This window comes from Sitophilus oryzae, unplaced genomic scaffold (genome assembly GCF_002938485.1).
Source record: "Sitophilus oryzae breed Bouriz unplaced genomic scaffold, Soryzae_2.0 scaffold_381_pilon_pilon, whole genome shotgun sequence".
NCBI lineage: Eukaryota > Metazoa > Arthropoda > Insecta > Coleoptera > Curculionidae > Sitophilus > Sitophilus oryzae.
The window spans coordinates 1,911,561-1,934,717 of record NW_022146953.1 but is presented as its reverse complement, the minus strand read 5'-3'; the positions used below and the strand labels follow the sequence as shown (position 1 = coordinate 1,934,717).

The window sequence follows — 23,157 nt, the reverse complement described above, 5'->3', positions numbered from 1 at the left end:
CCATGACTTCACTGAGGCATCGTTTCATTTTCACTGTTATTGGCATCTTACTTATTAGAAATTAATATATCTGGTATTATGGTATTCTGGTATATTGTCGATTTTAGAAAAAAACTAATCGTTTCTATCTAAATTTTTATTAGAATGGGCATAATCAAGAGGGCTACTGATACCCAGTTATAAAAATAACGTAATTAGAGGCTTATTTTTTTGTATTTATTATAATATTGCTAATATCTTCAGTTTGAAAGAAGATATCAAGATGCGGTCTTCGCTGACTTTTTAATCTTTTATTACTCTTTACTATCAGCTAAAATTACATATACTATCACATTTAATTTTTTTTGAAAAAACGTGCAATGTTTGTTAAATTGAAAGACAGCGCCCCTTAGCGTCTCCGTTCATAAACTTATTATTATTATTTTTATGGTATAATATAGAGTAAGAAAGGCTCTTTTAAACCAGCCTTTGTTTGTTAGATTCTGATCATCCAGTCCGGAGTTATTAGCATTTAAATCAAAAAAACAGATCTAACCTTTCCCCACAGCTTTATTTTAGCAGATAGGGAAAAATGGTTCTAACAAAAAAAATCTAAAATTTACTGAGGATTACGAAACTATGAATATAGTACCCCTTATCTAGGCCAAATTTTGTAAAAATTCAATTTTCTTATTTTTCATAGCAGTTACGCCCTCTAGCGGCCGTTCCACAAACCTCTTTAATTACAAATATTTTCTTATAAGTCTGATATAGACTTTTATAGAATACTGGGCCACCCTGTATATATATTAATACAATAAAGGAGTCAAAAAATCATAAATATATTTCGAGCACATATAGAATATTCTATCTATTATAATATCGATGGATATAACTGGAAATCACAAATTTCTCGAAAAATCAACAATACAGAGATACCAATATCACTTTCAAATACAACTTATTGCATATCAATATCATTCTAACAATAATTATTCTAATGCAGAATATCCAATTCATATTAATTTGATTGTAGCTGTTTGGTGTTTTTACAATATCGCAAAAAATCGATTTAAATTTATAATACAAGAGCTCTGGGCAGTACTCGGTGCGAGTGGTACGTTACTGAAGCAGTACCAAAGAAATGTCCGGTTCTGGAGTGATTTTAATCTTGATTCCGACCGAAAAACACGAGAAATGCTTGTTACAGAAGAAGAAAAAGGTGACCATAGACGAAAGGCCCATGTCGCCTACAGGATCGGAGCTTAAGAAGGTGGAGAGTACTCATCCAGATTACCAGTCAATGGAAAAGGTTAGTTTTCTATAAAGATATGTTTTTTTTTGGGCTAATTTTGCTGCTAAGCTTTCAAAATACGAAGTAAATCATTAAGTTTCTTTTTTTTAGAAAAATTATCCTCAAAAAAAAATTTCTTGGTTCTCATTAGTCTTAAGACTATTTAAGACCTGTTTTCTTAGATAGAAAAATATATAAATCCATTTTTGAAAATTATAGTACCTAGTCGTTCTCTAAATACAAAGTACCAATTGATAAAAAGGTATACTTTTTAAATGAACTTGATTTTTTTGGTAATTTTTAAAAATATTATTCATATTTTGATGATTTTGTATTAAACAAAGTAAAATACATATACAGGGTGTCCCAGGCTGAGCGTGAATTAGAAGTTTCTAGAGAACTACAATATTTAGATCGGAGATTTTTTGACAGCGAGATCTATCGAATAAAAATATTTTCAATATGGCGGCACTTATATTTTACTTGATTTTAACTAGTAGCCTATGACTTTAAACGTCAAGTGATGTAAAACAATAGATATGGCCATGTCATATTGTGAGACTTTGTTCAAGGCAGTCATCATCATTTCCAAGTCATCATTGCGCCGTTTTTTCGATCATACGGTATATTATTAATAATATCAACTATTAGATGTCACTAAAGATACGAGATATGACAGGAAATTGTAGAGAGAAACAAGCCCTATAACACAGGATACAACATTTTAATGAACAGTGCTTTCCATAAAATTAATAAAATGAAAAATATAGGAAATAATATACATGTATTGATTTCTTTCAAAAATCAACATCTATGAAACTATGAACCCTTCCTGGACACAAACGGCACATTGTGAGACAGGAAATTGTAGAGAGAAACAAGCCCTATAACATAGGATACAACATTTTAATGAACAGTGCTTTCCATAAAATCAATAAAATGAAAAATATACGAAATAATATACATGTACTGATTTCTTTCAAAAATCAACATCTATGAAACTATGAACCCTTCCTGGACACAAACGGTACATTGTGAAATAGGAAATTGTAGAGAGAAACAAGCCCTATAACATAGGATACAACATTTTAATGAACAGTGCTTTCCATAAAATTAATAAAATGAAAAATATAGGAAATAATATACATGTACTGATTTCTTTCAAAAATCAACATCTATGAAACTATGAACCCTTCCTGCACACAAATGGTACATTGTGAAATAGGAAATTGTAGAGAGAAACAAGCCCTATAATATAGGATACAACATTTTAATGAACAGTGCTTTCCATAAAATTAATAAAATGAAAAATATAGGAAATAATATACATGTACTGATTTCTTTCAAAAATCAACATCAACGAAACTATGAACCCTTCCTGGACACAAACGGTACATTGTGAAATAGGAAATTGTAGAGAGAAACAAGCCCTGTAACATAGGATACAACATTTTACTGAACAGTGCTTTCCATAAAATTAATAAAATGAAAAATATAGGAAATAATATAGATGTACTGATTTCTTTCAAAAATCAACATCTATGAAACTATGAACCCTTCCCGGACACAAACGGTATATTGTGAAACAGGAAATTGTAGGGAGAAACAAGTCCTATAACATAGGATACAACATTTTAATGAACAGTGCTTTCCATAAAATTAATAAAATGAAAAATATAGGAAATAATCCTTTTCAGTAGTGAAATAAAAGAATGGTGGTTTCCATTTGAAAAAAATGATTTATGATCATTTTTTAATAGCTCAATTCCATGACAGCTACCGCCATTATTATATGACATTTGAACAATTTCATTTTTGAAATCGATAGCCACATGTTTTGTGGCTGCTGTAATCACTAAATTTGACGTTTAGGCTATATACATAATTTTGACAGGCAGTTTTTTTCCTCCAAAAATTTTAAATATTTTTTCTCTCAAAAACGATTAATGTTAGATATAGAGTGTTTAATATCAAAATTCATAAAATTTTACAGAGAATTTAAGTACGTAATAAAAAATGGGGGCACCCATTTAAAATAAGAAAGTTGCTGTCAACTTCCGGTATTTCCGGAAGTGCCGCCATATTGAAAATATTTAGAGAAATATTTTTAAATAAAAATTAGAGAACTGGCCACAAAATATTCCATTTTTTTTAAATCTTGGTTCTGGACTTCATTTCAGTCATTTTTTTAAGTCAATAATTTTAAAATAGTGTTTTTACTTGTTGTGTTGCTATTGTCTTAAAAGAATATTTTTTTAAGTACTTATATGTATCAAGCTATAAAATATAAAAATAATACCAATATTTTTATAGATTATTAAGTTAACTTTGGAACAGTTAGAAATATCAAACACGACATGGACTAAAACAGACGACAAGAACCACTATCAAATCATGTTCCCCATCGAATGCGGTACCAAATGCGAAGATATGCTTGAGATTTTGAGAGAACACGATATTGGCAAAAAGCTCAACTCAAAAATAAGCGTTATGCCTTGTTCAATCCACTACCATGGTAACAGCTTAAATGAAAATGAAGAATTCTTAGAGGATGAAACGATTTTAGATAAGTATGTACCAAATAAAATAGATAAGTATGTACCGTATGATAAAAAATGATCATTATATGGTATTTCATTGTAAGGTGTTTGTATTTGGACAGACTATATCCTTAAAATTACAACAATTTATACTAATATAGCGTATTCTTTAGCTAGATGAACTCTCTCCTAGCTATACAATATATTAAAAAATATATTTATGATTTTTAGAGAAAATGAAATAAAGAACAGCGGTTGGAACATATTCGTTTCATCTGTCAAATCCCGTTTGACAGTTGCCCAGGTTGTGGAGAATGTTAGGGTCCATGCAGCTATAACCTTTGACTTTATAATGTTGTTGTTGATTTCCACGTAAGTATAATCAAACTATAAACCTATTAATTATACCTATTATTAGGTAATTAAATTACTTTCTCATTATCTCTTCATTATTAAACATGTATCGATATTTAAAATAATATCGTTACATTGTTTCCGGCACAACATATTTATTTTTATTATTTTGTAGAACTTTATGTGCTCTTGGATTGGTAGAAAATGACAAAATTTGCATGTTGTCAAGTATGCTGATATCTCCTATGATGGTAAGTAGCATATCTATCATTGTATACGTACAAAGTACCGTATGATCGAGAAAAAAACGGCGTCAAAGTCGGCTAGGGAATGACAGTCGTTGATAATTTTGGCAAGGTCAATCTCTAAACGTAATTTACTAAAAATTGACATAAAACTTCAAGATTATCGGGTACTAATGATTCAATTTTTTTTGTTTTCTCTGCTGGTAGGGTCCTGTAATGGCTGGTACATTTGGGACAGTCATCAGAGACAAACACCTCCAAAAAATAGGAGTAAGAAATGAACTGATAGGTTTGGGCATCGCCACACTTGTAGGATTCTGTTATGGTTCGATTATATGTGTCATAACTGACAGATACGGTACTTCAGATTGGCCTACCTACGAAATGTACTCCAGGTTAGTACATAATGCATGTAAAAACACCTTTGTCTTAAGTTATTATATTTCTTTTACAGGGGAGTTTTAAGATCTTTATGGGTAGGAGCCTTGATAGCTCTATTATCTGGAGCAGCGGTAGCCTTAGGAATTCTCAGTGATAACATAGCATCTCTAGTCGGCGTTGCCATATCTACATCCTTGATGCCACCGGCTGTCAATGCGGTATGTCCATAAACGCCTTTTAAAAAAGCACCTAAAAAGTTTTATATGGTTTTAGGGCCTGTTATGGTCCCTGGGGTTCGTCTATTACCTGAAAGGGGATGTTTCGAGTAGATACACCTCTATAACACACACAGATTATTATTCGAATGAGAGCTTTACCGAATTGCTGACTTTGGGAGCTGTCAGTATTTGTCTGACGTTTGTGAACATCGTTTGTATCTACGCAGCCGGGATTCTAGTATTTAAGGTATGGTAATCGCAAAACAATTTCCGATTCACGTGATCAACTTTGAGTGACAAGCGATGGCGACAGCGCTGCCAGATTGTGATGGATTTATGAAGTTAATCCTAATTTAAAAGTGACAAACAATATATTTGATTATATCATTTTTTAAGATTTTTACGTTTTATTTTTAATTTAATAACTTAATTTTTGCCAAAATTTCATTTAGTCAGGTTTATAGACTTTATAGTGTCAATTTCGATATGATTGATGACGTGCATCTGAAAATGTTTTGTGATTACAATAGGTATATACAGGGTGAGCCACTGAAAACAATGGCTATAATTTTTAAACCAAAAAAAATATCAAAAAAATAAAAAATACCGTCTCTATAATATCGAGGGGGGAATACATATGACGTATTTTTTGAACCACCCCGACCTACTCCTTAGGCGGCACCCCTACTCATTTGAAAATCTTAAATGGCAACACCCCACTTGTGGCGCTTTTTTGGAAAGCCCATGAAAAATGCTAAACGATGATGATCTCGTATGATCAAACTTGCATTTTCCAAAAATGCGCCACAAGTGGGGTGTTGTCGTTTAAGATTTTCAAGTGAGTAGGGGTGCCGCTTTAGGGGTAGGTCGGTGTGGTTCAAAAAATACGTCATATGTATTCCCCCTCGATATTATAGAAACGGTATTTTTTATTTTTTTGATATCTTTTTTGGTTTAAAAAGTATAGCTATTGTAAGTTTTCAGTGGCCCACCCTGTATTTTATCACTATTATTACATAAAATGGATCAATTTATTTTGTTTTATCGTACAGATTAAAGAAGTGGCACCAAACTCATCAAAAGACCAAGCTAGACGCAACTTTTGGAAGCACGACATTAAAGAAACGAGAAACTATAACAAAACCTTCCACAACGACTCCTTCAACTACTACCAAACCTTGCTAAACAGTCGCAAACTGGGCGACATGTTGCATTTCTCCACAGATCTCTCCAAGGAGAACTTCAGAGAGAACATTAAGAGGCCCCAGTACACTTGGTCACCTTGCTCCAACTTGATCAACTCGAAAAACGAGTCTACGCCTTCGAAATTGTTGCATATACCCATAATGAAGACAAGAAATGAAAGTTACAATGGCCAGTACAGGAGATTGTCCCAGATATTTCCTAGAAGTTCCGATGCGGAGGAAAACTTGAAGGTTATCAAGGAAAAAGTGTCGGAAAAGTCACCGTTACTTAAATCTGGAGGGTCGGGAGGATCGGGGATGTCTATCGGGAGAAAATTCATTGTTACCCCGTGTCAGGTGGAGACTACCCCGTTGCTGAACGTCTGAAAAGGTTTCTTTTTTGTTTATAGATAGACTGATTTTATTTTTATGTATATTTTTTTGAATAAAGTACAAATATTTTGTTTTAAACTGGAGCTTCATTCGTATCGTTGGTGCTAAAATTATTTACGTCACTTTGAGGTAAAATTAACACAATAGTTAAATCAAAATTCAACAGTTTACTATATAATCATAAAGTCAAATATTATTCAACATAATAGTTTGCATTAAAGAAACAAACTATTGAAATGTATCTGTGAAAATACTTTCAAATATTAAAACTATTTGTATCGTTTAATGGCATTATCCATCTAAAGTATACAGGGTGGCTCACGTCATTCGCCTCGGTTGATTATACGAAAACGGAAAGATGTAGAAATAAAATTTTTATGGGTATAAGTAGAGAGGCAATGTGCATAATTTAAAATTATTTTGAAATGTACAGGGTGTGTCATTCCTACGATCCATACCAAAGTTATATATTTTTTCTTATGGAACACCCTGTATTTTATTTCATTTTTGGATTTTTGGGCATAAAATAAGGCATTTATTATAAGGGTTTAATATGTTTAAATGCTTTGGTTTTTGAGATATTTAAAGATATTTAGATATGCATGCTATAATAAAAAAGTTTGTACAACACCCTGTACATTACTGTTCAGAGTTAATTATTGTGCTGACTTTGAAGCCGGAGAAATAAACTTTACTAAAAAAAATATTGCTTTCTTAAATGTATACAGGGGTATCAAAAATTGTTGGTCTATTTTAAATATTTATTTTACATAAAAACTTCGTTATTTCATATTCAACACTATGTATTTTTTTAAATAAGTCGAAGCAGATTCAAATTCCCTTTCAAACTATATTAAGGTTTCCTATACCTATCTGGCTCAGATTTTGAATACAAACGATTTTTCAATAAAATGGCAATCAAGATGGCTGGTGTCGCCATAGCAATTTGCTACTGACAGTTAGTAGCTATTTTCAAAATCGACATTAGTTTATGGACTTTATTTAAATTTATAACAGTTTACTTTTATTTAATTTACCTACAATAGTTTAATTAATAAGTATTTATTATTGTATCAAGAAAAATAAAGGAGTAGTCCTTTGATTTATATTACGATGACTTGCAGATATATTGAATTTTCTATAAAAGAGCCAATTAAGGCAAATTCATTTTCTTCACTTCCAACGACAGGTTTCTGTCTAATAGGTTTTTCAAATACCACACTATCAGCTCTGCGAAATATGAAAAGTAGTTTTTCAAAAGAACGCTTGTCTAGAAATTTTCTATTTGGATATCTTTGAGCATAAACCCTTCAGGCCAACAAGCAATTGTCCTAACAAAAAAAAAATCACTTTAGTTTTTTGATTTTCTAAAAAGTAACGACAGGAAAAAATAAAATTGGTTTTCAAAAAAATTCGTTTTTTCCAAAAAACTCGTTGAAATTTTTAAAACTTTTTTGATGGCATCTTGGTAAACATCCCAAAGCGCAACATTGCCCCAATTTAACTATCTTCGTATCTATTACGGTTTCCGAGATACCAATGCTCGTACCTCGAATTTATAGCACCCTGTATAACACTAAAATATGTATGTATACTTCCTGGCTACCTATTTGGGGATATAAAATTGAACTATTAACTGAACAATTGCTGGATAAACTTAATTTATATTAAACCAACAATCAATAAAAGTCTAAATAGATAAATACTCACTTTATATTTTTACAAACTATCAATAAATGTTTATTGGCTGTTAATAGAACTACCTGTTCCTAATAAGCATTATTAATATTATTTATATTTGATAATTATTCAGGAACTTACAAAAAGAAAATATTAAAATTACTAATTTAGTTGCATTGTGAGACCTTAATTTTATAAGTTTACCTGCCATTATTTATAAGGGTATATTTTATTATTTTATTAGATACTGTTCGACATAAAGTAAATCATTATAACTAAGTAATATTATAAATTGGCATTTAAATATGTAAATATACCTATGACACTCATAATTATTTTATTTATTTGGTTAAAATAAAAAATAAGTGTATCTTATAGTACATTTACTTATTCGTTGTAAATTTATCGTTTGAAATCGCCAACTTCTTGTACAATTACTATACAGCAAAAAAATTAATTTTTGGATTTAATCGCAATATTGAGGGTTATTTCTTGCCTTTCTTGATTATTGTAGTAAATTTACCATCCTTTCTTTAGTTTTACAACTCGTTTCTAAAAATGCTGTATGGCTAATTTGTGGCCTTTATGTAGATATGTTATAATACCGTATGATCGAAAAAAAAACGGCGTCGAGTTGGCTTGGAAATGACGATCGATGACATTTCCCATATAATTTTACAGATAAAATGTCAGCGATCTTCATTCATTTCATAGCCATCGTTGACGCCGTTTTTATTCGATCATACGGTATATTTTTATATTCACCAATATTCTTTGTGAATTTACTTAAAAATTGTGTATCTCATAGTAAATCGCCAACTTGTTGTAATATTACTATACAGGGTGTCCGGGTCAAATTCGACGCTTTTATATGGAAACACCCTTTTCTATAGGAGATAGACGAAAACTAATATCGGTGTCTGAAGCCCAATTTTCATCAAAAACATGATGGTGAAAACCGCACATTTTTTGTTTGTTTCGGAGTTACTCTTGTTACGGAGAATATCGGTGTTTTTCAAAAATGTGCATTTTTAACAAACCGCTGTAACTTTTTTGCTATGAAAAATTTTGTATTTCTATGAAAACATTTCCAAAGCACCTTTTTACGTAGAATTTAATAGTTTAAGCATATTTTTTTTTTAAATTAATAATTTAAGAGTTATCAACAAAAAAATTGATTTTTTATTTGGGACACCCTCTATATTTTTAATTAACTGAAAAGAATTTAAAATTACCTTTCCAAAAATATAGCACACTTGATATTTTGTTATAATCCCCTTCGAAATACAGAATTTTTAAAAGTTCGCCACTTTTAACTAGTAGGCTTTGGACTCCTTATTGATGATATCCCTTAATGGAACTCGAAAACATATTTTCCAGCAAGACGACGCACCGCTCTGAACATTGAAGTTATCAGCAAATTTTTGCATCCAATTTCAAGAATAATTGAATAGCTAACCAAGATTCCAGCCGTTGGCCGTCGAGGCCGCCTGACTTAGTGCCCATGGATCTAATCCTATGGATATATTTGCGGAAAAATAAAGGTTTCTTATTCTTCCGTATAATCTAGACAAGAATTAGAAATACTTAGCAGTTATGAGAGGGTATCTTTCACCCCTACTGAGTTAATGAATTCCGCGAGAAATGTTCAAAAACTGCCCCGTCTGTCCATAACAGAAGATCCAGGTCGATATGTCGAACACCTGTAGCAAAGTCTTATGTCTTGGTTTGCTATTTATTTTTATTGTTATTAGATATAGTTTAAATGTGTTGATGTTGGTTAAATATATTTTAAATAGTTATAAAATTCTGCATCTCTAATAGCAAATCATATTTTCGTTTTAATTGATACTCATAGCTAGATTTTTTTGCCGGTTTACAGCCGGTGTCGTTCAAAGCCTACTCATTTAAAGCGGGCGAATTTTTATATACTCTATATCTCAAAGAGGAATCGAGCAAAATATCAAGTGTGTTATATTTTTGGAAAGGTAATTTTAAATTCTTTTCAATAAATTAAAAATATACAGGGTGTCCTATATAAAAAATCAAATTTTGTGTTGATAATTCTTAAATTATTAATTTTAGAAAAATTATACTTAAAGCATTAAATTCTACGTAAAAAGGTGCTCTGGAAATGTTTTTATAAAAATACAAAATTTTCCATAGCAAAAAAGTTACAGCGATTTGTTAAAAGTGCATATTTTTGAAAAACACCCCGTAACTCCGAAACGGTAACAGATATCGATATGCGGTTTTCACCATCATGTTTTTGGCAAAAATTGAGCTCCAGACACCGATATTAGTTTTCGTCTATCTCCTCTAGAAAAGGGTGTTTCCATTTAAAAGCGTCGAATTTGACCCACCCTGTACAAGGTGTTGATAAACTTTTTTATTATAGCATGCATATTTAAATATCTTTAAATATTTCAAAAACCAAAGCTTTTAGACATATTAAACCCTTATAATAAATGCTTTATTTTATGCCCAATAATCCAAAAATGAAATAAAATACCGGGTGTTCCATAAGAAGAAATATAACTTTGGTATGGATCTTAGTTCTGACACACCCTGTACACTTAAAAATAATTTTAAATTGTGCGCATTGCCTCTCTACATATACCCATAAAATATTTTGTTTCTACATCTTTCTGCTTTCGTATAATCAACCGAGGTGAATGAAGTGCGCCACCCTGTATATCTGTATTTTTTTTAGTAAAATTACTTATAATTTTTTCAGTGTACAATGTTAAAAAAGAGACGTACATTAAAAACAATGTTTTTTAATAAGACAGACAGATAAAACAGGACATAAACACGTACACAACAACAATTTTATCTCCAATTAAATTCGGGATACGCCGTCGTAAAGAAAAATATAACGCTGAAAGGCTATATTAGTATCCAGACCGGAGGAATCCGGCATTTCATCCCCCCGGAAGCGTAAAGTTGGGGAAAACTTCCCCGAAACCGCCCCCGGAAAATCCCTTTATGAACAAGAACATAAACTTAATCAATACGTATAGCGCCAGCTCAGATATGGTCTCGTCTCGTCTCTTTCCGTTCCTCAGCAGGAAAATGGAGGTTTTTAGGGGGTAAAACTCCCTGGAAATCATCCCCAAACCCATTGGCGTATCCAAGGACCGGTTTTATTGGGTCAACTTTCGTTTAGCTTAAATCAGTTATTAGAAAGAAAAAAAATTGTCTTTAAAAAGCTACTGTGAACCACGGAAACACAAATTTTCCTACGGAAATACGTAATTTCCAAATTTCGCACTTAACTGAAATCTGCTATAAAAAATACATTTTGCGTTTTATTTTTAATATTTTTTTGAACATATAAACACAAAATATTCTAGAAAAATGTCTAAAACACACCCTGAAGACTAGTTTTGATGTAACAGATTTGGGCTATACTAAAGTCCGAAAAATAAAAATGACGCATTTCCGCAGGAAAAGTTGTTGTATATTTGTACTCCTAACGCCTTCTAGAACGCATATATAAAGTCATTTTTTATATAACAGATTTCAGCTAAACGAAAGTTGAGCCTATTTTGTATCTAATGGCAATTTTGTTCCTATTTTGTTTAGGCTATTTGTACTCCTAACGCATTCTAGAACGCATATATAAAGTCATTTTTTATGTAACAGATTTCAGCTAAAGAAAGTTGAGCCTATTTTGTATCTAATGGCAATTTTGTTCCTATTTTGTTTAGGCGCAGAATTCCAGTAAGGTTCTTATAGACAAGAAGAGATGGCAATGAGTATATTACATGCATAAGTTCTGTTTTGAGACTTTTTATTAACCTTTATAATAAATATTATTTATATTTACTAACGCTTTTTGAATTTAAAAAAGTAATTGTAAATTTACTATAATAAAATGTTTAAATTTGTTGTTACCCTATAGTAATATTACAAGAAGTTGCCGATTTCAAAAAATAAATTCACAAAAAATATTGGTGAATATCAAGATATATTATAGCATATTTATATACATACCAAATTAGCCATACAGCGATTTTACAAACGAGATGTAAAACTAAACAACCAACGGATGGTAAATTTACTGCAATAATCTGTAGCAAGAAGTAGGGTATTCTTCATAAAAAGTCACAACATGCTTTTTTAAATTTTCTCTAAAACGGTATGGAAATTTGAAAAAGTTTAAACGGGATTAACTATTTTACAACAAGCAAAATTTTGATCAAGAATGCATTTTTCTGAAAAAGTCAATAATAAAAATGTTGTCCCTCTTGTAAAATAATTCGAGGACGTACTGTATAATATTACCTGAAAAATAAACAGTCCTTGTGGCGCCACTGCTTCCTACCCCAAAAATCATCCCCTACTGATATAATTTGCCAGGACACGTACTAAAAGCTCATAAACACGCGCCAAGCCACTCTAGCCCTTACGACAAAGCCGTTTAAGGACTCAGGGCAGGACCACCCAATCAGAGATCGATTTCCAGGCAACCAACCCGTACCTAAGCAAGCCACGCCCATGCATTCTTCCGGAGCTTGATAAAAACACGGAGTGGTCCAACTATTAGTTTATTTTTGGTGGCTTAGTCTGTGGCGAACATCGAGACACCGGTAGATCGTCTGTTTTTTGCGATACAGACTAGTGTTTTAATATAGTGACTTGCATTCTTGTGATCGTGGTGTTGTTAGAACGGGATAATGCACACTCCTGAAAGTTTTAAATTGTTCGGCCATCACCAAGTGGACCATCACAGTGCTGGGTCGGTAGTGGTTGATTTAATTCCTCCTCAGTACATGGAAGCTGCTGGTCATCCGAGTCAACCTAGTCCTCCAAATACACCACCAAATAACATGATTTTTAAAGGTAATAAGAGTTTTTTAGGTATAGTCAAGAATTTAAAAGAAATCAATGCAAAAATATGAGAGGAAACCTTAAACCTTGAAGAAACTTGCAATTTTCATGAGTTTTTTAGCAACCTGTATATAAATCTATCAACTTTGATTCGTAAACTCAGTTTTTTTTATAAACTTTAGTATTTGGTTTATTATACAGGGTTAATTGAAGAGTTGTTTTTTTTATCTTAACTTTAAAACACGCCCTGTGCAATAATTTTGCTAGTAACTTTTCCTAAAACGTTATTTTTCGACCAGAATCATGTCTCCTGGCCATTTTGTTTTTTTTGTCTTGGTTAAAAAGACTAACAAAACAAAAAATATTAAAGTAAATAACTGTAATAACTATTAAATATCTGTTAAAATAAATAATTGCATTAAATATTTTATGTTAAATTTAGTTTCAGAATTTTTTATAACTTTATATTTGCTTTAAACAAAACTTTATATACAAGCAATTCAAAATAACACAGAAATTATAATAAATACATAGATAGGTTTATTCATTTATTGGCCTTCACAAAAAATCTACAGAATTATTTTTGCATTTTATCTGGAACTGAAAAAAACCCCATCAATATTTTAAAATATTTCTGTTTTTTTTCTGCATATTTTGGAAATCTCATTGAACATTTATTTTTATAAGGTCTCTAAAAACTATCTGGTTTCATTGATTTTTTTTTTCTATAAACACATCATTATAAATTGTGCTTGCAATTATTTGAATTTAACTTACAAAAAAGAAAACCCAGAAAAGATTAGGTGGTTCTCAAAATTTAAGCGAAAAATCAATTTTTTTATTAATTTTCAAAGTCAAATATCTCGCTTATTTCGGGCTTACTTAAAAAAACGTTAAAGAGAAAATATGTTTCTTTTATCGAGATGTACCACTCCTGAAAATATTTGTACTTATTTAAGCCTCACCCTGTAAATTTTTTGTTATTTTTTTCTTAATTTTATTGAGTCAAAACTTTCTGGTTTGATCAAATATTTATTTGATATTATGTGGATAATTTCTCACAACGACACAATATCCCAATATACAGGGGAAATTTTATAAAACTTTCTAGTACCGCAGATTCATTCTTCTGAAATAATTCCCTGAAAAAAATCTCACGAAATTTATAGACGCTTCGTAAGCATTATTTTATTAAATTTTCAAAGATTAACAACTCGGTTCTTTCCAATTTATTTTAAAAACGGTAAATAGAAAACATATTTCTATTTAACAAGCTACCATACTTTAAAGTACTTATTTAACAGACACCCTGTACAAGGGTGTTTTGGCTCCTTGTTTCAAGTGGTTAATAACCCAATTAGCAAAGCAAAAACAGCGATATACCGCTGGAAAACAACATGTCTAGACCATATAAGAGCACAGGACAGTAAAAGTACTTCCACATCCGCCAAGACGGAACTCCAGATAAGTACTTCGGGCGTCGTAACTTCCTTTTCTTCAAGTGGTACCGGGAGATAATGAGGTGGTACTTGAAACTGTCTCAAACCGGCTACCAGAAAAGGGCTGCTAATTCGTGAATGAGTATTATACAGGGTGGTTCGAACTGTATTCCGGAAACTTAGGCAGCATATTCTGCAGATAAAAATAAGTAAAAAAGTTCGTATAAATGTATGTCCTAAAATGCTTAGTTTTCGAGATACAGGGTGTAGAAATTTAATTTTTATTTTGATTTTTTCGAAATAATTTCTGAAGTAACATTACATTATTTACATTACTGCATAAGTTATTTGGAAAAAATCGAAATAAAAATGAAACTTCTATACACCCTGTATCCCCGAAACTAAACATTTTACGACATACTTTTATACGAACTTTTTTACTTATTTTTATCTGCAGAATATGCTGCCGGAATTTCCGGAATAGAGTTGGTACCATCCTGTATACAGGGCGTTTAATGCGGCAGTTTTGATGGGAGACTGTAATTTTGTCTGGAGTGTCTCTTATTAGTATGTAAAGCTCGTAATGCTTTGCCTCATAGTCATAAATTCAAACCTCAAGGTACCTTTACCAAATAAATAGAACAGCTCGGATCAGGTGATAATGATTTGGCAAAACTCAAACATACAGGGTGTTTCAAAACAAATGCGAAAAACTTCAGGGGGTGATTCCTTGTTCAAAATAAAGGGTAGTTTGCTTTATAAACGTTGGGTCAAAAGTCAACCATTAGGGAGATATCGCGGTACAAAGATGGCGGAAAAATAATGTTTTTATTTTTTATCTTGAAAACGAAAAGAGATAGACTGAAATTTTTCGGAAGCATTACTGTTATGAAAACACACTTTCCGGTAATTTTTTCACTTTTAAAATGAGTGGAAGGGGTTGAAATAAACTACCCCTATCATTCTTGTTAATGAAATTTAAAGAAAAAATCTTATCAAACACATGCAAAAAAAAATTTTTTGATAGTTTAGTTTATTTAGAAACTTTTTTATCTCTTGTATTTTTTGATAAAACTCACCGATTTAAAATTAAAAAAATAAAATGTAAAGCATTACATGTCAGGACAAAAACATTTTTAGATAAAGAATCTAGTGGGCAGCTGTAATTTTTTAGGAAAAATCTAGTCGGCCGCTGTCACTTTTAGGTTGTTTCTATTATTGTTTTATTTGACATTACCCTACTGCAATACGTTATTATCTAGATTATTATTATTATTATTATTATCACTAGATTCTTAATCTAAAAATATTTTTAGTCCTGACATGTAATGCTTTACATTTTATTTTTTAATTTCAAATCGGTGAGTTTTATAAAAAATACAAGAGATAAAAAGTTTCTAAACAAACTAATCTATCCAAATTAATTTTTTGCATGTGTTTGATAAGATTTTTCTTTAAATTTCGTTAACAAGAATGATAGGGTAGTTTATTTCAACCCCTTCCACTCATTTTAAAAAGTGAAAAAAATTACCAGAAAGTGTGTTTTCATAACAGTAAGGCTTCCATAAAATTTCATTAGTCTATCTCTTTTCGTTTTCAAGATAAAAAATAAGAACATTATTTTTCCGCCATCTTTGTACCGCGATATCTCCCTAATGGTTGACTTTTGACCCAACGTTTATGAAGCAAACTACCCTTTATTTTGAACAAGGAATCACCCCCTGAAGTTTTTCGCATTTATTTTGAAACACCCTGTATATCCAAGAAACTCAAAACAAAATTTAATTAAATTAAAATGATAGGCTCTGTAACTAATTGATTTCTTTTCTTTTCAGATGGTGGCAGTCCACAGGCCCAGTCAGACCTTAGTAGGAGCCCTAGTGAAACGTCACCAAACGAATCCAATATAAGGCGATACAGGACAGCATTTACCAGGGAGCAACTGCTGCGATTAGAAAAAGAATTCTACAAGGAAAATTACGTGTCCAGACCACGCAGAGTCGAGCTGGCCGCCATGTTGAACCTGCCAGAAAGCACCATTAAGGTAAAGAGAATTTAGAACATTTTTAGCAAAATTTTTGAACGGTATTTTTACTAAGTTCAACCCTTAACTGCATACATTACCTACTTTCTGTAATATTAATGCTGACATAGAGTCGCACAGTGTCAAAGTCAACGTGCTTTGATTAAGGTTTGCACAGCTTCAGCATTTGCCATAAAATGTGCTACAATACGGATATAAACTTCTCCAACAAATTAACGCACCACAAAAAAATAACAAAAAGTTTAAGTTTTTGTCAAAACCACTTATCCGATTCGGACGATTTTTTTTTTGAATGATAGGTTATTCTTTCCACAATCTTGCTATACTAACTGTATTTTGATAGGAACCCTTTTTATACTAATACCGGGTGTAGCAATTATAACGTGTTTTTTTTATAAAATTTGTGACACCCTGTAGAGTTGATCAGTTACAGTATCAAGTTAAAATTGAAATCACATTTTAGCCTTATCTTTTTTTAACATTTTGTTTTTTTATTTACTCCATTATCTTCCTTATTACACGAGAAACAACATTTTATAGGATGACATGATTTAATATTGGTTTTAAATAACATTTTTCCATTTTACTCACTAAAGTAAGTAGCAGGCTATGGAAAAACACGAATCACGAGTAAATGTCAAATAGAGATGCTTGTTGTCAGTGTCAGTCGTTTTCGTCCTTTTATTATGTCAAAAATATGCAACGTGCACATGAAACAAGAAATCTTACTGGCGAAGAATGTGCTCAAGCATTAATATTGTCTGAAAAAGGTTGGAGCTACCGAAGAATTGATGAACGATTTAATGTTACTCACTCAACCATTTCACGAGTTATACAACGGTATAGAGATACTGGGAGTAATTGTCGCAGGCCGGGACAAGGCAGGAATCGAAGAACCAATTCGATTCAGGAACGTTTTTTAAAACTCTCAACATTAAGACAACGTTTCGTAACAGCTCGGACCCTTCAAACTCAGCTCAGAGATGCTAATGGTCTACAAGTTTGCACAGAAACTATAGCATCTCTATTTGACATTTACTGGTAATCCGTGTTTTTCCATAGCCTGCTACTTACTTTAGTGAGCAAAATGGAAAAATGATAATTAAAACCAATATTAAATCATGTCATCCTATAAAATGTTGTTTCTCGTGTAATAAGGAAGATAATGGAGTAAATAAAAAAACAAAATGTAAAAAAAAAGATAGGGCTAAAATGTAATTTCAATTTTAACTTGATAACTCTACAGGGTGTCACAAATTTTATCAAAAAAACACGTTATAATTGCTACACCCGGTATTAGTATAAAAAGGGTTCCTATCAAAATACAGTTAGTATAGCAACATTGTGGAAAGAATAACCTATCATTCAAAAAAAAATCGTCCAAATCGGTTAAGTCGTTTTGACAAAAACTTAACTTAAACTTTTGGTTATTTTTTTGTGGTGCGTTAATTTATTGGGGAAATGTAGGATAATCCTTCATCTTTAATTTTCTTCTTGATTTGTGTAAAAATTCCTAGCCAGTTTTACATAAAACGTTAAATGCCGAACGTTTATTTTGCCACTTTTTCAGACTATAGTGAAATGGACTCTTAGTTAAAGTTATTGGAGAAACAAAAATGGTAAAAAGGCTTAAAAAAACTTGAAACTTTGACTGTTAATGTCGTAAATAGGAGTGTTTACGTGTGTGTACGCTACAGAACAGCGGCAATTAGCACCTCCTCCGGTCAAATAAAACGCTAATAGAGCTTTTAAGCGAGATCAAAGTACCGCCGGCGGTGCCGCTGTCCCGGCTAGCTGCGCCGGCGATCCACCAAAACTTAATGGAAAAAGAGATAAGTTTCTTGTATATCGCATCAATTTTACGATGCGCTAATCGACGCCGGAGCCTTTCATTATGCGCCGCCATTGTTTGAATAATCATTGTCGGCCTTTTTCGGCATTTTTTTCTATGATTCTTTTCGGTTTATGATCATCGGCGGCTTAAATGTACCCGCAATCATCATAATGAAATATCTAATCGTGTAAAAAATCGCATGTAGTAAAATCGTAAAAATAGCGTAGTTTTACGCACCTAGCGAGACATGACGGGGACTACTTCGGTTAAAAAAAATTGTATATTTTGTATATTTGATATTAGGATTGATTGACGTTTTCAATTGTTTTTGGTTACTTCCTGTTTTACCGGAAATGACCGCAGCTTTTGATTTTTAAGGCTGTATTCCGTTGCAAAACCAGGCGAACCAGACCGGTAAACTACGGTAAAGAGCGGTTTCTAAAAAACATCGGTTTGATACGGAACGGTTTGGTAAAATACTGGAAACGTCAAATGTTGACGTTTTCTAAATTTCAATGGCTCTATTATAAAATTTATCTTTGAAACCCTTTGAAATTTATCTATGAAAAACCAACCTTCTCGCGCTGGTTAGTTTGGTAGCAGTTTTAACCGAATTTTTCCGTAATAAGAAAACTTTCAGGAAACCGATAGAAACGGAACATAATACCATAACCAAGGTCAGCAACGGAATACACCCTAAATGACACCCTCCGTATTTTTTACTTTATTCGATTGAAAATGGCATTCTGAATAGAATGACATATGATAATATGTCAACTTTTTATATTCTCGCTTAATATAAATGTCATATAGTAGTCATAATTATGTTAAAAACACTAATTCTTAATCAAGGAGCCTTTGCCCAAATCGTACTTTTAATCATATCTCAATTTTTTCAAATGGAACGAGGGTGGCTCATTAGCATATTTGGAAAAAGCATTTTTTTACGATACCACACACTTGGTATTTCGAGTCAAATTTTCGTTATAATTTCAAATAAACCATATTCGAAAATTTCCAAAGTTGACATATGATTAGAATTTAGAATTTAGAATGAGTGGGAGGAGGGTTAATCACTTCGACCTTACAGATCCATTGTGTCCCCCTTTCTTGAAACATAACTCATCATACAGTCCCAGGGCTTTGACAAAAGCCAGTATCTGGGACGGTTTTATAGAGGGTAGTTCTCCATCTCCAATATCAGTCGTACCAAAATTCATGGCACGAATGTCGTTTTTTAACTGTTCAATTTCAATATTATTATTGTAAATCTCATTTAATATGAATAAAATACCTATTTATTTATTTATTAATCTTTTTTTTGTTACAGGTTTGGTTCCAAAACCGACGGATGAAAGACAAACGTCAACGCATGGCCATAGCCTGGCCATACGCCGCAGTCTACAACGACCCCCTCTTCGCAGCCTCCCTCCTCCAAGCCGCGGCCTCCACTGTACACTACCCCCCTCAGGGACCCATGTACCCCCCTCACTACCCTCGATACCCCCCGTATCCGCCGTTCGCACATCCCGGAGGACCTGGTATGCCTGTTCCACCGCTTAATCTCATACACCCACCACCCAGTATGAACTTCCCAGCTAGTCTGGGAACTCACCAAGCGCTTCCTCAACACCAAGGACTGAATATTAACTTGAACTTCGGGGATGTGCCGCCCTACCAGCAAAAAATCTCACCCACAGACTCGCACAGGTCGGATCTGAGCCTGAGTCCGCCTGCCGAGGCGTTGCTCATGCCTGGCAGGATCAATTCTGGACAGATGCATATGGAGGGAAGGGATAAGCAGCCCAAATTGTTTAAACCCTACAATTCGGAAGTGTAAACATAGATGGTTTAGTTTGTCACGGAGATCATGTAAGTTAGCTTGGATACATTAAGAAACATTTAACTATATTTAAAATCTTTTTTTTTTTCAAGAAATTCAATTAAATAATCAAGATTTTGCTAGTTACTATAAATTAATTCTAAAACTACCTATACATTTTACGCTCTAATAAATTAAATTGGTATCAAATAGAGGCAACTTCACATTTAGCAAAAAAAAATCGTATACAAGGTGAGTCTTATGTATTTTCTCTCGGAAAAAGAAATATATTATATTTTTACTGTTTTTCAAATCATTTTAATGTCCAAAATAATATACAGCATGTCCCCGGATTGTCTTTACAAGAGGAGAAACTTTTTTGTTATTTAATTCTTGTAAAAAAAATCCGGAGACATACTGCATATTTTTTTTTTGCAAAAATAACAAATTTTATTAAAAAAAAAACTAAAAATAGTTGCACTTATTTAAGACTTCGCCCTCTATAAAATGTATTCAAGTTAGTTTATAGGTGTACGTATTTGTAGAGTTAGTTAATTGTATACAGTATGTTGTATTTATTTGTGCTAGTCAGTGTTTACACAATCTTTTTATATGTTATGTTCTCGAAACCTCCAGGCCTTCAATCCAACCATCACAATTTTTTTTTAATATTTTCTAAAAGTACATTACTGTTTTGTGTATGCAGAATGGTGCTGTAAAAGATTCTACAAAGTGACATAAACATGATGAAGTAAAATTAAAAATAAACAAAAAAAAGGAAAACAAAAAAGAAAAAAAAAATAGGAAAATGAGACTCATATACTGATAAATTACGAAAAACTTCGGAAATAGTATTTGTCAGTATAGTGTTTTACAAAAATACCAATAGACAATTTTTTTTATTCTTCATAAACTACAGTATAACCTCTGATAAACTGGGGGTATTTAGACACTAATTTTTTAAGTCTATATCCCACATTTTTTACTCTATATACAAAGAGCAAATTTAGCAGGAAAAATATTCGATTTTTTTTTATATTTTCTAAAAGTACATTACCCATAGTATTGATCTTAGAAAATATTAAGATTGATACAAATCAGAAACACAGAAATTTACTACAGAAATCACACAAAAATCACTTTAAAATCAACAAGGGAGCCAGATATACAGGGTGGTTCGAACTGTATTCCGGAAACTTCGACAGCATATTCTGCATGCAGATAAAAATCAGTAAAAAAGTTCGTATAAATGTATGTCCTAAAATGCTTATTTAGTTTCGGAGATACAGGGTGTAGAATTTTCATTTTTATTTCGATTTTTTCCAAATAATTTCTGAAGTAACATCAATATTTGGATGAAAATTGGTGTCTGGGAGTTTTTTGACATGAGAAATTTGATTTTGGTGTCAATATGACTCAGATTTGTAGGGAGCGCCACCTACATGTGTTTTAACTGTTTTGAAAAGTAATAACTTTTTGTCCGTACCTGTATAAAACTATTGAGTGATAAAAATATACATCTCCGGGACATTTTACGTAAAAATATTTTTTGGTACATTTGTAAACATCGTAAATGTATATTCTTTTACTCAGTACTTTTATACCGGTACGGACGAAAAGTTATTACTCTTTAAACCAGTTAAAACATATATAGGTGGCGCCCTCTGCAAGTAGGAGTTGTATTGACATCAAAATCAAATTTCTCATGCCAAAAAACTCCCCGACACCAATTGTCATCCAAATATTGACGTTACTTCAGAAATTATTTGAGAAAAATCGAAATAAAAATGAAACTTCTACACCCTGTATCTCCGAAACTAAGCATCTTAGGACATATATTTATACGAACTTTTTTACTTATTTTTATTTGCAGAATATGCAGCCGAAGTTTCCGGAATACAGTTCGGACCACCCTGTATAGCCCCACAGATGACAAATTATTACAGCATAATAATTTTTTTAAATAAATGATACTCATATACTAATAAGTTATGAATCTTTTGCATTTGATGATATCTTGATCTATACAGGACTGGATTGACAAAAACAAGTAATTTGAGACTTTGAGATTATTTTATTAATTTTACTGATGCAATATTTTTTTAATCATTTACGGTTTTTATAATTTATTATATTTTACTTTTTTATATTTTTTTTAGACAATAAGAAATTAAATTAAATTAGGTTTTTTGAACGAAGGGCTCTATATATAAATACCGTATGATCGAGAAAAAAACGGTGCCTGGTTGGCTTTGAAATGACGATCGATGTCAATCCCAATATAAGCCCCTTTTTCTCGATCATATTGTATTATATACGAGGCAATATAATGAGGTATATCTCACTAGCATAGAATAAAATTAAGTCTAAATTATTATTTTAAAATTAAGTTTATTTGATTATTTTAGATAGTTTTGTTTTTTTTAGAATATAAATGAGTTCTTCTTTTTGAATTTGGTCTCCGTAATTTTCAAACCAGTAGTTTTTTTACATAAAACAGATATTTTTATTTTTAAGTGCAATTTTGACTTTTTATTAGTTTTGTTTTTCTTTTACGCTAATTATTGAGTTAAAATTGTTAAAGTTATTGTTTAATCAACATTTGATAAGACAATAAGTATGTTTGTTATTGTGCATGTTACAGTATTTATACAGGGTTCCCGATTCTTGCGGCTATTGTAAGAAGCAAACTTCATATAAATGTATGTACTAAACATGTTAACTTTTGAGGTACAGGGTGGTAGGATTTTCCAAAAAAACTTTTTTTCGTAGTAACTCTGATGTAGTTATAGATATCTTTATGAATCTCGATGCACGAAGTAAAGAGAAAAATAATAAAAAAATAAAAAAAATAATAAACAAATAAAAAAAATAATAAAGAAAATAAAAAAATAAAAAATAGAAAAAAATAATT

General features: G+C 31.7%; 2 protein-coding genes across 2 annotated transcripts; both read left to right on the top strand.

Moving 5' to 3' along the window:
- Nucleotides 1-932: 932 nt before the first annotated feature.
- Nucleotides 933-6,666, top strand: LOC115885405. Its single transcript, XM_030904310.1, has 8 exons — nt 933-1,291; nt 3,587-3,843; nt 4,045-4,185; nt 4,343-4,418; nt 4,620-4,807; nt 4,867-5,011; nt 5,067-5,258; nt 6,064-6,666. Exons 1-8 carry the CDS (start codon nt 1,124-1,126, stop codon nt 6,580-6,582), a joined length of 1,686 nt encoding a protein of 561 aa, XP_030760170.1. The 5' UTR covers nt 933-1,123; the 3' UTR covers nt 6,583-6,666.
- A 6,173-nt stretch (nt 6,667-12,839) lies between these two features.
- On the top strand, nt 12,840-20,380 carry LOC115885448 (segmentation protein even-skipped). The gene is made up of 3 exons (XM_030904368.1): nt 12,840-13,116; nt 16,379-16,587; nt 19,752-20,380. The coding sequence occupies exons 1-3, from the start codon at nt 12,951-12,953 to the stop codon at nt 20,259-20,261; spliced, it is 885 nt and encodes a 294-aa protein (XP_030760228.1). The 5' UTR covers nt 12,840-12,950; the 3' UTR covers nt 20,262-20,380.
- Nucleotides 20,381-23,157: the final 2,777 nt, after the last annotated feature.